A 15392-nucleotide genomic window follows, 5' to 3' on the forward strand; every position below is an offset into this window, starting at 1 on the left:
AATATCTATCTTGCATTGTACCATATGGGCTCTGACCAGTCTCTATGGAGAGGCAGGAAACCACTAAGGAATTTGTAAATATTACAGTGATGGAACATAGAGTGCTTCCAGAAATATAACCCATGTAGGCCACTCAGTTTCTTTATAGATAATGTAGAATTGTTAGTCCTCTGTTATTTTCATTATTTCTCCACGCATTGTCATCTTCAGAACAGAAAATTTCAATGTGAAGCATCATTTTGTGGTTCACTGAGTTTGGAAGCCCTAACTGTAGTGCACTTCCTGCTACATTTGTAGGTACTCAGTAAATATTTCTTGAAGGAGTGAACTGATGTTTTAATGTTTTATTCCTTTTCTCAGGCACCCAGTAAACACTAAGAATTAGAATAAATCAGAACATGGCTAAAAATGAGTTAGAATTCTGTTAGCATAGTAATCACTTAAAACTTTCTTGATTTCTCAGTTTCTTAAAGCCATCTGGACATTCTGCTAATTAAAAAATAAAGAATCTATTTTTAAGACTGAAAAAACCCCACAATTTCTAGTGGGTGTTTTTAATAATGTAGCTTCAGACTATGGCATACTTTCTTGGCAGAATAATCTAAGAGTCCTGAAGCTCTGCCAGTGTCTTAACGATTATCATGTAACTATGGCTTAGGAAACACGGCCTCTCTTAAGTTTTTGACCTAACAAGGCAATTTTTATATCCTGGTCAGAAAAATGTTTATGTTAATTTTGGTTCAAGATAATGTAAACAAAGTCATAAGCAGTGTAGAAAGTTAAAGGAAAAAAACCCAGCTTTTTCAACGAGATGATTTTTAGCAGGAAAGACTATCCAACTGCCTGGAAGGCATATTTTTCAGCTGCTATTTAATTTGTGAGTGAAATGAATATGCAAACTGAACAGGCTGCTTAATTGGCCTTTACGAGGGAGATCGATAATGCAGAAACGTTAATTGTTTCAGCTTTACAGCCGAGTCTGAAAAAGAGAAACAAGAGTGGATTGAAGCTGTGCAGCAATCGATAGCAGAAACTCTCTCTGATTATGAAGTAGCCGAGAAGATTTGGTTCAATGAGTCCAACAGGAGCTGTGCAGATTGTAAAGCCCCAGATCCCGACTGGGCGTCCATCAATCTCTGTGTTGTCATCTGTAAGAAATGTGCAGGTAATTAGTGATAAGTTTTATGCTCATCACTGTTGGGTGGCCGATTGGCACTGAATGCTCTTTATTGTCACGTATAATGTGTCCCAGCTAATGGCTGGGAAAAAGAGAAACAGAGAAAGCTTATTACATTTAAATCAAACTTAGAAATACCATTCTAAACTTCTCTTATGCATGACTTAGATATAAAAATTGATTTTTAAGCATGTAATCATTTTTGTGTGTGTGCCTACTGGTCTATGTATGGATTTTAAAAAGACATGTTGAAGTTTTTAGAACTGAGGTGAATGTGTTTCAGGAAGCACCCTGAAAACACTGGCTGTTTGTATGATTTAGCCCTTTTTCCCCAATCGTGTTTTGTAAGACCTATTTTTTACATCAAGGCTGCTCTGTGTTCTAATCTTGTTACACAAAGTCTGGTATCTCTTATGATGAGAATTTTTATACAGAAACATTTTCTAGGTATATTGAAGTTGATGAAAGTAACCAGCACTATGACTACTTTTCTTATTATTACCTTACACCTTACAGACAGTTGTCCACGTGAGTTGGGGGAGTGGACCCCAGCTTAGGTATGTGATTTTGGGCATCTTGGAGGAAGTTAGCTACAATCTAAACTTTACTTCAGCTTTGCAGCACTATCTGGTACTGTGGTGGCCCTGGGAATTAAAAAAGATCTATAAGACAAGACGAAAAGATCTATAAGACAGGATATGGTAAAGGCAAGAACAGAGTTGAGCGCAGGCTTCATTGAGAGAATACAGAGGATGAGCTCCTGCCTCAGAGCAAAGACAAGACAGTTGCTTCAAACCCTTAAGACTCTTCTAGAGCTCTGTGCTACCCCATTTCTCATCGTAAGAAAGATGTCCTCATGAGCTAATTAACAACATCAGCAGCATCAGTAACAACTCGAAGCATCAGTTAGTCCTCCCCAACTTTGTATTTTTCCCTAACCTTTTCTCCTCTTCGCTCTCATTGGAAGAGAGAGCCTTTGTGTTGCCCAAGGCTATTCTTTCTACTTAAGCTCCCTTTCTTTCCTCTCTTACGATCCTCACCCCATCACTTACTCACTCTTTATGTGAGTATAGTTGGTCCTTCATATCCACGGGTTCCCCATCCTTGGATTCAACCAACTGTGGGTCAAAAATATTTGGAAAAAACATTTCTGAAAGTTCCAAGAAGCAAAACTTGAATTTGCCTCACAATGGCAACTATTTACATAATATTTACATTGTTTAATTAGGTGTTTTAAGTAATCTAGGAATAATTAAAAATATCTGGAGGATGTGTGTAAATTATATGCAATTATTATGGCTATTTTATACAAGAAACTTGAGCATCCATAAATGCAAACCTATTCAAATTCCAGGGCTTTGTGCTCTGAGTAGTTTCTGTCTCAAAGAAGGGAGGTAAGGAACCTACCTAATGTAGAGAGAGGAATGAGCTTTCTCATGTTTATCAGGCAAAAGGTCCTTAAGATTGATGGTGATGTCTTTTATATCTTGTTTCCTTCTCAGCTTAGAGAAAAGGAGTCTGACATATGCCTGGGTGCCCAGTAATGGCTGAATGATGATCTATACAGCAGAATTAAATTGATGATCATAGGTTGCTGGGCTGTTACTCTCTTCCAAGCATAACAGTACAATAAAGAATATACTTCAGATTTTTAAGTACACATTGATTAGAGTTGAAGCTAGTTTTTGTTTAAGAGTAAAGGGATAATATCTGTATTCATATATATATGTAACTTACATAGTCCCATTATAAAATGTCTTCAGTTAACTACAATTTCTAGTTAGTTACCAAACAATGAAAAAATTCTCTCTCTATATATATATGTATGTATATACACGAGCATACCCACACACGCATGCATACACACTTTTAAAAGCGTAGTTCATCATCAACACGTGGTGATGAAGGCGGTTACTGTTGTCTTCATGATGGTTGGTTACAATTTTTGTATGATTACTACCACTGCTGTAAGGTGGAAAGTAGGTATTGGTTTAAGTGGAAAAGATACATTAATCCACACATACATGTACACATACATATACACCTTTTTTTAAGGTAAAATACATCTATATACAAAGTAAAATAGAAATACAACTGTTTTTTTACTTCAGGGCAACACAGATCTTTAGGACCAAAAGATTCCAAGGTTAGGAGTCTGAAAATGGATGCCAGCATTTGGAGCAACGAACTCATTGAGGTACGTCCAACCTGACTGGTGGTCAGCAGAGGCCCGGGAGGGGGTGTGCAGTGGGGTGATGTGGATACTATAGGAGCTCTCTGATCAAGTTCTCACCACATTATAAAAATGGCTTATAGCCTGTTTAATAGTAGTAACTTTCTGCTTTAACAATGCTTCCTAAATGAGATAGTTATTTTAAAAATAAAAAAATAAAATAAAAGAAGCTTTCATAGTAATAACTACTTTTAAAGGCTTGGCAGCTCTTTTTAAAGCCAGAATTTACTTTCTTTTTTAAGCCAGCATGGATAAAATATCAGAAAAGTGAATGAAAACTTTTGGCAAAATCGACTGTTCTCTATCACGGCCACACTCTGTCATTAACTGCGATCATGTCTAACTTGCTGTCTCCTGCATCCATTCTCTGCTAAGATTTCGATGCCACTATCAACCACATTAGCCCACCTACTAAGTCATTTTAAATTACTCTGTCTCAATGTGAGCTAGCTTTGAAAAGTAATAATGCCTTTGCTGCAATTTGCGTTGCTTGCAATTTCTTTCCTAGCTAATCTTTTACCCATTATTAAGAGCATCTAGACTATATTTAAAATAGAAATAGTATCTGCTTTCACACTCCATCTTCCTAAAAGAGTTGGGTCTTTCTTGTCTTTTTGCATATATTCTACTAGCTACATTTTAATTTGTAATGTGAGTCAGTTTCCTGCAGATTCAAACGCATTTTATGAGCTGATGTGTTTTATAATTTTTGATAATTCAGCTTTTTATTGTCATTGGAAACAAAAGAGCAAATGACTTTTGGGCTGGTAATCTTCAGAAAGATGAAGAATTACACATGGACTCACCAGTAGAAAAGAGAAAAACCTTTATCACTCAGAAGTACAAAGAAGGAAGATTCAGAAAAACATTTTTGGCATCTCTCACCAAAGAAGAATTAAATAAGGTAACCAGTGAAACATAACATATGTGGAATCTGAAAAGCCAAACTTGTAGAAACAGAGAGTAGAATGATGGGTACCAGGGGCTGGGAGGTGGGAGAATTGGGGAGATATTGTTTAAGGATACAAACTTACAACTAGTAGATAAATAAGTTCTGGAGATCTAATGCACGATAGAGTGATTATAGTCAACAATACTGTATTATATACTTCAAATTGCTAAGAGACTAGATCTGAAATGTTCTTGCCACAAAAAAGAAATGATACTTATGTAATGTGATAGAGGTGTTAGCTAAAACTACAGTGGTGTTCATATTGTAATATATAAATGTATCAAATCAGCAGGATGAACACCTTAAACTTACACAGTGTTATATGTAAATTATACATATGTTGTTGCAAATGGTAGGATTCCTTTCTGAAGGCTGAGTGATACTCCATTGTATCACACACACACACACACACACACACACACACACACACACACATACATATACACCACATCTTTATCTTTTCTCTCACTGATGGACTCTTAGGTTGTTTCCATGTCTTGGCTATGGTGAATAATGCTGTAATAAATATGAGAATACAGATGCCTTTTCGATATCCTGTTTTCATTTCCTTTGTACATATACCAGAAGTGGGATTGCTGGATCGTATGATAGTTGTATTTTTATTTTTTTGTGGAACCTTTACACTGTTTTTGATAGTGGCTGAATCAATTTATATTCCCACTAACAGTTCAACAAGGGTTCCCTTTTCTCCATGTCCTTATCAGCACTTGTTAAATCTTGTCTTCTTGATGACAGCCATTCTAACAAGTGGAAACAGTATCTTTCTGTGGTTTTTATTTGCATTTTTCTGATGATTAGTGATGTTAAACATCTTTCCATGTACCCATTGTACACTTGGATGTCTTCTTTGGAAAACAGATATTTATTTAGTTTCTCTGCCTGTTCTTTAATTGGATTGTTTATTTGTTTTTAATTGAGTTATATGAGTGTACATATTTTGGTTGTTAGCCCTTTATTCAATGTACCATGTGCAGGGATTTTCCCTTATGCTGTAGGTTGCCTTTTCATTGTGTTTACTGTTTCGTTCTGCAGAAGCTTTTTAGTTTGATGAAGTTCCACTTACTGATTTTTGCTTTTGTTGCTTGTGCTTCTCGTGTCATATCCAAAAAATCACTGCCAAGACTGATGTCAGAGAGCTTACCACTTACGTTTTCTTCTAAAGTTTTACGGTATCCGGTCTTATGTTTAAGTCTTTAATACATTTCCAGTTAATTTCTGCGATTGGTGTAAGAGGGCACCAGTTTCATTTTCTGCACTTACTTACTCAGTTTCCCAACATCATTTGTTGAAGAGCCTGTCCTTTCCCCATTGAGTGTTCTTGGTGAATAGACATTTATTGCATACTTACTAAGTGCTGAATTCATTTTAGGTGCTAAGGATATACTTGCAGTAAAAAGTAGATGTCCTTCTTTTATTCATTAGAGTGATCTCTTGTGTAGGGGAGACTGACCATAAACAGCTAAGTGCCAATAAATATAGCAAGTGCGGCATGCTGTGAAGAAAAACAATAGAGTAATGAGAGAGAAAATACCAGGAAACACATATGATTAGATTGTGAGGGCAGTCAAAGGCTATCACAATGGATGGATGTTAGCTGTTACATTTTCCAACATCCTCATTTTGCAGATGTGGAAAAAATAAGATCCAGGGAGAAGGGATGGCCCAAGATCACCTAGCAAATTAGCACAAAGTCAGGTACAAGAATTCAGGCTTATTCATTCTAATGTGAAGGAAATGCTAGAGGTCATCTTGACCATGGAGAAAAGATAAGTACTTTTTTAAATAGTATCCCCTCCAGGCTAGAGCTGTGATTGTGTCCTGGGACTTCTTGGTTGTACACTGCTCTGAGCTGCCCTTTGGGATCATCAGTGAGTGATTGTCCAGAGGTTGTATTACAGAGAGCAAATTAGCTAGTGATCACTCCAAGTGCACCATGTCAGGAAGGAGGTAAAAGGTGAACCCAAGGCTAAGAATTCAGATGGAATCAGGGTATGAAATCGGAGTTTAGAAGCAAGTGGGAAGCCAATAAAGTGAGGAAGCAGGAGGACGGGATGGGAAGAGATGAAAAGGTATGTTATTATTTCAAGACAAAACAAACAAACAAATCAGGTACAAGGAGTGTCACTGTTGGTACAGCTCTGCTGTGTAACGTGTCAGGCATGTTCTAGTGTGTCTCGCTTGCTGTTTCTCCCCTACCCATACCCTCTCCCAAAAGGAAAGATCCTGAATTTATAATCATTTTTCAAGCCCCAAATAACAGCAATAATTTAAAGATTCCTCTGAAGCTGATAAGGCTGGAAAATAGATACAGACATACATGCATATACCATTCATATGGCAAAACAAAACATAGAGTGGGTATTTCGTTACTACATCTGAAATATTTTGAATTTTCTGAGCATCAGGCATTATCATAGTATGCGAGCACCAGAATCCCTTCCATGGCAAATAAGATGGATTTGAAGATTGGGAACATCACAGCAGCAAAACAACAAATTGAGCCTTGGAGATCCTGGGTTGTAATTTAAATTCATACACAGTAGGCCTTCTGTGTCTGTTGCTTTAATTCAGAGCATAATTAGTATTAGATTTCTTTGTTCAAAAGGAATACAAACATCTCATAAATGGATTGGCAGACTCTCACTCATTTTAGTAGCTAGGATCGTATTTTCTTCCTTTAAAAGTTGCATTTTCTGTTGATGGCCAGGCTCTGTGTGCTGCTGTGGTCAAACCAGATGTTCTGGAAACAATGGCTTTGCTGTTCAGTGGAGCAGATGTCATGTGTGCAACAGGTGACCCTGAGTACAGCACTCCCTATCTGCTGGCCAAGAAGGCGGGGCAGAGTCTGCAGATGGAATTTCTCTATCATAACAAATTCTCAGGTGAGTCCCTATTCCTTTGCCTTCCTGGTCTTTCCTGATACATCCCTAAAAGGACTGAAGCATAAATCTGTTTATTTCTTAAATCACAAAAATCATCAGAGTGAAAAAATAGTATGATTACCAAAAAGATGGAAGATGCTTAAGACCTATGTTTTGTCTCCTTTCAAGGAAGACTTTAGGAAATAAATCTTTTATGTGTCTTTGATCTTATAAATGGAAGATGAAAATAGTTAATCCCATGTAATCACTTTCTCTGAAATTAAATCCAGTTTTCACATAGGAGCAGTAAACACAACTGAAGTGCCTATTTGCAAGTTTTATGCGAAGTAAAATAAATACTTCTGTATATTTAATGCATGGTATACTTGACGTAGTTTTTCTTCAACCTCAACTCACCTGCATATTCATAAGCAAAGGGGAAATTGTTCACATTTTTGATTTCAGATGTATTGTTTTTGTCCTTTTTCTAGATTTCCCTCAACATGACATTCATTCCGAAGGTGGATTAAATCAGGAATCCTCCCAGTCCACGTTCCTCTGTGACTTTTTATATCAGGCCCCTGCTGCTGCTTCTAAACTCTCTTCAGAGAAAAAACTGCTTGAAGGTATCCTTTCCGCTCCTTTGAGATTTTGTTATCTGATGAAACTTTATTTCATTATCAAAACAATTAGGGTTAAATGTTGATTTTTTTTTCCCTTAAGATGTTAGATTTAATCTTGCAGTAGAGAAATTTTTTTTGAGGATTATAAATACTCCCAGGCATAGATAGGATTTCGTGGACTGCAGCAAAGATTTACCACCTGGCTGGAATGCTCAGTGAGTTCTCAGCAGAATTCATTGACATCTACCTTAGGGCCAACCAATTCTCTTTCAGGATTTAAGGGTTATTCCAAAGAAATGTGAAACCCAGCCGCTTTCCTTTGGGGACAGACACTTTAACTGGGGAGACAGTACAGAAAAATGTCAACACATAGGAAGAACTGGCAGGTTTTCAGTACGTGTTCTGTCAGCGTACTAAGTGGTATTGAGTGGTTCAGTTTGTTTTGGTGATAGGGGTGTGTTTCTGTGTAAGGAAAATAAACCTGATGTATGGTGTCAAAAAATGATGGGAATTCACTTGATTTAATGACCTGTTCTAGGTTTACGGCAGTAATCTGAGCAGAGTCCTCGTAGGCGTTTATCCCTCTGTCTGTCTAGCTCCTTGTGTCAGACACGTGCCAGGCATTAGGAATGCAAAAATGAGTAAGACACGGGCCTCATGCTTGTGACACATACATTTGAACTAATTTTAGAAACACAGGCAGAGAATAATGAGATCTGTCTTCCCAGAACAAAGAGTTTAAGAGAGATTGAGCTGTTGATGACCAATTGGTGGTGGGTGCTCAGAGGCTCAGGGGCCTGGTGTTAATTCCCTAGGTGGTATAGTCCAGCTACCTTACTCGATTAAAGGATGAAAATCTCACGTTAGAGTCTTAATCCTGGTCCTTGTGCATTTGAAGTGATTATTTCAGTTGAAGACTTTATTTCCCCCAAAATTATATCCCTAAGCAGAATTATACTGGGATTAACTATACTTTATTAGATTTTCATATAACCTGTAGCTGTCCTTTAATGAGCATGTACTATGTGTAAGGCATTGCTTTAGGTATTTTATGTTTATTAATTGTAATCCTCATAAAAGCTCTGTGAGGTAGTTAGTATTTTGCTTATTTCATGTGAACACCTGGGAGGAAGGTGGCATGAAGCGGAGTTTTACATCTGATTTGTGTGATAATGATTATTGCAAAACTTTGGCTTTAGTCATAGTGTGATGTCCTGGTCCAGTGACACTAGATGGCAGAGCACTTTTATTCTTTGAGTTTAGATGTTTTTGGTTCTTTCGGCAAATGGTTTTTAATGTCTTCCTTTACTCAGTCTCACCAATATTAAGTGATGAATTTTACAGAGATTTTCTTATCTTCCGTTGCGCCTTAACAGTATTTAACCCTTAAGCAGTCAAAATTTGAGGGTTCATGAGGAAAAAAATAGGGGAGAGGGATACAGCTCAGTGGTAGAGTGTGTACAAGGTCCTGGGTTCAGAACCCAGTACCTTCACTTAAAAAAAGGGGGGGGGGAATAATAGAATGATCTGTGAATTGACTATAGCAGTTATTAAAATAATTAGATAATAAGGAAAGTAATGTACTTGTTAGTAAGTTTTCTGAAATGTACAAGTTTTCTAGACTGTTTCTTCTAAATTGTGGAGTAGCTTAGACCCACCCTTCAAACCACTTATACAAAGATGAAATAAGAAATTTGAAATAAAAGCTTTTCTTCTTCAAGCTTCTTAATGTATCATAAGTACTCTGCAGGCTAAAATAAGCTTTTATTTACTTTTTTGGCAATTCTGTTTATATTTATAGACTTAACCAGTTTGCTTTAATATTTCCTTAAATAGATTGTTTTTCTTAATCACCTGAGGACTGAGTTAATGTTTTAAACTTGTAACTAAATCATTCTTTCCTTTTTATCTTCTATAAATTGACTATGGATTGTTTTCATTGTTGTTAAAATTTATTTCAAAAAACAGAAACTAGTGCATTCTCTGTATATCTAATTTAACCAGGGATGTTTTCTCATTTTGGAACATTCTGTTTTAAGTAAGATGAAATTGAACTTTTGTACTTTGGCTGTGCAGTGCACAGAAATGGTTTAATTGGAAAATTATCTCCTGGCAAGGTATTATTGGATGGCAGAAATGAAGACCATCAAAGGTGTCAACAAGGGCTGTCATTTCAAACTCAAAATAGACCACGAATCCATTCGTTACTCTCCATCTTCACTAATGTCTTCCCAGCCCCGCCGCCATCATGTCCTGCCTGGGCCATAATACCCCCCTTATTGGCCTTTGTTTTCCATAGCTTCTCTTCATAACGTTCTCCCAACTGCAGACTTAATGATTGTTGAAAATGTAAATCAGATCATTTATTTCCATCCCTCAAGTACAGTAGCTTCCCATTACAGAATTGAACCCGTTTCTTATTATGACCTAAAAGGCCTTCCTGTACCTTCCCCCTTCGATCTCATATCCTTCCTTCCTGTGCCACATGCCTGGCTGTGCTCCTTCCTGTCTGGCCCTGCAATAGGCCACGTTCTTTTCTGCCTCTTTGGGACCTTTGCAACTGCCATTTACTCTGCCAGGAGGGCCCTTTCCCAAGTCAGACTGCACCTCAACTCCCAGGGATCAGTTCATTGCCAGCTAGACTGAGAGGCCTCCTCAGAGACCCACTGAAGCACGCACCCACTGCCAGAGCTCCTCTTTCGTAGTATCCTGTTTATTTCCATCACAGCACTTACCCCATAAAGATGATCCCTCCTTCATTGACTGATTTCTCTCTCCCTCTGGTGGGAAAGCTCAATGAGGCATCAGCATTTTCTGGTTTATTTAGGGTTATCAAATCTTTTGTGCCTCAAACAGTAGCCACACATGGTAGTCATGCGATAAATATTTGTTGAATAAATGGACATTTCTCTAATCACATTACCACCAGTGTAAAAGCACAGCTGGCTTGTTAATATTTTGTTTTGGACCTGCATATAAAAATATATAATTGGTGACATCAAACACATTTTGTTCAGAAAGAGCTTATTTTAAAATGAAGAAGAGAAAGTTGAACTACTAAGAAACAAAGTTCTGGGGGGGTTTTCTGTTGTTGTTCTTTTTTTTTTTTTTCCTTTTCTCTGTCAAGATTCTACAGTGGTGGCACTCCTGTTGAGCACAGGAAAAATTGAATTATTTGGAAAGATTTAGAGATGAAAGTGTGGTTGTCACCTTTGCCTCTGAACAGCAAGCATCTGGATTGCATCACTCCATTAGTGCTTGTCAGGACAGCCACAGAGCAGAATGATTAAAAACAAAGGAAAAAGTCAGGGAATAAACTGCATTCAAGTCCTTCAGAGAGTTACAGAGGCTTCAAATTGTCAGTTCAGGTTTTCAGGATTTGAAGTTCTTCTAGCCTCCGGTTATGAAGACTGATCTGTATTTTTCCTTTTCTTCTCAATTTAGTGTTCATGAAAGGAGAGATTGATACTTGTTAAACCTCCGTGGAGAGCTGAATACTAGCATCCCAATTTTGGTTTCTGTTTTTCCCCTCAACTGGATTTTTTTTCCCCTTGGTATCTTACCTTGATTTCTTGACACAGTGTTCGATTTTTAAAAAGAAAGTGGTTGATATGGTTTACTAGAAACTCTGTATTAGCTGTTTATTTAATTTTATAGATGAGCGCTGAGGAATTTTGAAGATCTTTTTGTTCTATCAATGCCTGGCTTGTATAGTTTAAAAATATTTCTCCTGGGCTAAAACACATTTATTTTAAGTGAAAAGGATTTCTAGCATGTATGCTTATTTTCTGTGGATGCTCAACACCATCATCTCAGGAAATTCATCAGGAATCAGCTTCATGGTTTCAAAAAAAACAGTTTCACCTCCATTCACTCACATTTATCGTGCACATATGTATCAGAAGGTAGGCCCTCTGCTGCACCCTGATACATTTGAAAAATGGACATAGATGCTTCAAGCCTATACCAGGTGCAGAGAGGCAGTTTGTGGAGTAGATGAGAGGGTAGCTTCCCTCACTGAGTCCCTGGGGTTTTACCCCCTGCTCTGGTGCTAAGTATGTGTGCAATCTTGGGAAAGTCAATCAACCAGTTTGTGCCTGTGGGCAGAGTATAAGGAAAGGGGTATTTAGTAATTGAACTGACCTAATAGGGTTGTTTTGAGGATTCAGTGAGTTAATGTGCATGAAATGTGTGGAAGACTACATGGCGCACATGGAGGGTGATAAGTGGAGGAGGAAGAAGAGGAGGAGGTGGAGGAGAGGAGGAATGACAGCAGAGGGGCTCTCCATCTATCTATACAGCTGCTTCCAGTTTCCGGTTAGCCTTTGACTGCAGGTACATCCTACAGGTGGTAGCTGACAACCCTGGTACCCAACTACATACAGTACCCATATCACTTCATAGCAATATTTCAGTGGGTCACCCCTGGAGTTCTGTACCTGGGCTTGAGTAGATTCCAGGAATATTTTTCTTCCCTGACCTAAATGTCAAGATTAAACAGAAAGAATGAACAGCTCCTGCAGACAACCACCATACACACAACCTCTTATCGGTTAAACAGCTTGTGTCCTGAGAGTTGTCTATTCTGTGGCCCCAGTTTTGTTCTTGTGGACATCTTCTGGTAACTGATTAACAGTCAGATTTCTGTAGTAGAAAGGATGTCCTGTCTGATTTTGCCTCAGCAGACCATGCCATCCAACATGGTTTTCTTAAATTGCTTCCCAAATGAATAGAAATGTCAAGCTTTCCCATCACAGCTTTGTGATTATGCATCCTCAGAGGTAATGTCTGTGCCTGCCTTGTCTGCCCTCTGGCCTGTTTTCACTTACAAAAGATGAAGCTGGTGAAGGGTTAGAGTGAGGATGCTACAGGATTAAATCTCAAGCCCATATTTCTAACTTACGAAGAGTTCATACTCACCTTTTTAAAGAGAACTGTCATTTGTTTCCCATTAGAATTTACATAATTAGATTCTGCATTTATATTTTTTTATACATCATGCATTTGACACTTGATGTTTCCGACCTTCCAGTGGCTCCCACTTGTCTGCTGAGAAAGGCACAAACTCCTGAATACCTGTCATGTGGGACTCCTGGGGCCTGGCCTCCACCGTGAGGCTGCAGTCTCCTTTCCCGTGTCCTGACTTCATGTGTCGTCTCTTTCTTTGGCCAGATGGGTGTTTGGCATTTCCTCTTTCTATGACTTTCCTCACACAGTTCTTTCTCAGAATTGTGGAATGATTGTAGCTCAGAAGGCATTTTTTGGCTACTTTAGAAACGTGCCTTTTCAGTCATAAATGACTATTTCAAAAGCTCTGTTTTTCTGTGAAGGTTTTTTTCTTACCACTCCAGTTTGAGGGCAGCTTCCCTCCAAGAAGGGGGTCTAACCCATGAAAGGGACCAGCTGACGACGATGATTCTGAGAGGGACAGGACTCTCAGTAAAGCAGGCAGCTACCTCCTTGTTAGGAAGACCAACTGGTATTTCCCACCCTTATTTTATTAGATCTTTTTCTGCATTTAATATTGGTAATGATTCTTTTCTGAGACGCCCGACTCCTTTTCTGTTCTGTACACTCTCTTCTCATTTGCTTCAGTGCTTTTGTGGGCCCTTCTAGGTCCTTTGTTCCTTACAGTTTTAAGTTCCCTAAGATGTCAGCCTTGGTTACTGTGTATTTACAGCTACTCCCTGTATCCTAAAGGCTTTCTGGTTATTGAGACCTTTCCTTGCCCCCAGGATGCAAACCCATAGGGTGATCTACCTAATAGGAGTTCCTGGTTGGATTTCTAGGAGATAGCTCTCATTTGGTGTATCTCAAAGGAAACGCAGAATATGTGCACTAAAACTGTTTCTACTTTATTTTCTTTTAGATAAAAGTAGACATTATTGCCCACTTTGTAATCAAAGCTCAGAATGATATACAACCATTAATAAGCTCTCCCTTTCTCCCTGCATCCCATTAGTACATATCTGATTCCTTTAAAACACACGCATGCCTGTGTGTATTTCCCTCTCTCCTTCCCCGCCCCGCTCCTGTCTCTGTCTCTGTTGTCTCCCATCCCTTCCTGTCGTCAGGCCCCCTCCTCTCCAACCCGTTATCCTTAGAACTCTCCTGCTTTTGGTGGTTTTATCTTTCCTTTACAAGTCTTTTGATAGTGTCCGAACAGGTTTCCTGCCTCTGGCCTCACCTTCTCAAATACAATTTTTCACAGTAATTGGAGTGTGTAAAATTTAAATCAGTTATATTTGTCTACCGAAACCATTTCAGTGCCTCACCGTCTGCTACAAAATCAAAGCTCAGCAAACTTTTCCGAAAAAGGCCAGATAGTAAATATTTCAAGCTTTATGGGCCAGATGGTCTCTGCCGCAAGTCATCTCTTCCCTTGTAGTAGGAAAGCAGCCCCAGACAGTCCGTAAATGGGCAAATGAGGCTGTGTTTCAATAAAACTTTATTTACAGAAACAGGTGTTGATCGGGATTTAGCCTGCATTCCCACAAGATGAATTTTAAATCCCCTCAACAAGGGCACTAAGGGCACTGTGGAGTTGAACCCCGTCTTCCTTTGGGCACTTACCTAACATTACCCCAAAATCTTACTTTTTACCCTACATTTCTTCCTCCTAGTACTCTGCACAGACACCGATCTTTGCTGCTTCAGTTGCTTTGCAGTTGTCTCTTTATGGATCTACCTTTTCTCTGGTCATCAGTGTCATAGTTATTTTTGTCTTACACGCCCAGGCTACTAGACTGTAAGTTTTTTGCGGACAGAGAGCATGAGAACTTGTTATCCCAAGCGGCAGTAGCATACTCTTTACAAAAAATAGGAAAATAAACACATTTACTTATTTGAATCTAGTCATTATTTAAAAGCACATTTTTAAAAAAATTAAATGTATGGCATAGCTCAATTTATTATTTTTTTGTTTTAAATTCCTAGAGATAAATAAAAAGTGGTGTGTTTTAGAAGGAGGCTTCTTGAGTTACTATGAAAATGATAAATCTACCACACCCAATGGCACCATTAATATCAATGAAGTTATCTGCCTTGCTGTACACAAAGAAGACTTCTGTTTGAATACTGGGTAGGTCTGTCATTAAATGGGTAGGAGTTGAAAGTATTTTCTGATATTTATCATACAAGGTAATAAGGATTTTATTACCATTTCAGTTCTTCAGTTGCTTCTTGTAGAAGAGTTGAATGGTTTCTGGAAGCCTACTCATTTTGCAGCTTCTGAAAGTTCCTTAGGGAAATCACTGAAAAGTAGGAAAATTGAAATATTATACTAAGTAATATGAAAGGCAGACATGTTGGCATCTAATTTAAAGTAAATTTATGTCATTCTATTCCTCTACATGTAGTCCCATAATTTTTAAGATTTACTCATTATTTTAAAAAATGGATTAATGAAAAAATTAATGCTTTCTCTAAATGTATCACAGTTAAAGTAATGACAAAGGAAAATATTCAGTCGTTTGTTCACAATAAAATAAACTATTAAGCATATTTAATAGCATGTTGAAAAACC

At 38.1% G+C, this 15392-nt stretch overlaps 1 protein-coding gene across 4 annotated transcripts in view; it reads left to right on the plus strand.

The window, feature by feature from the left end:
* The window catches only part of ARAP2 (ArfGAP with RhoGAP domain, ankyrin repeat and PH domain 2), a 163525-nt gene that overhangs the window by 69265 nt on the left and 78868 nt on the right, over positions 1-15392 (plus strand). For all 4 annotated transcript variants that reach the window (XM_064487557.1, XM_064487566.1, XM_031436241.2 and 1 more), the window contains exons 11-16: positions 966-1165; positions 3289-3374; positions 4132-4314; positions 7091-7265; positions 7736-7870; positions 14804-14948. In XM_064487557.1, coding sequence (XP_064343627.1) covers positions 966-1165; positions 3289-3374; positions 4132-4314; positions 7091-7265; positions 7736-7870; positions 14804-14948 — 924 coding nt within the window. The remainder of the gene's footprint in view (positions 1-965; positions 1166-3288; positions 3375-4131; positions 4315-7090; positions 7266-7735; positions 7871-14803; positions 14949-15392) is intronic.

This window comes from Camelus dromedarius, chromosome 1 (genome assembly GCF_036321535.1).
Source record: "Camelus dromedarius isolate mCamDro1 chromosome 1, mCamDro1.pat, whole genome shotgun sequence".
NCBI lineage: Eukaryota > Metazoa > Chordata > Mammalia > Artiodactyla > Camelidae > Camelus > Camelus dromedarius.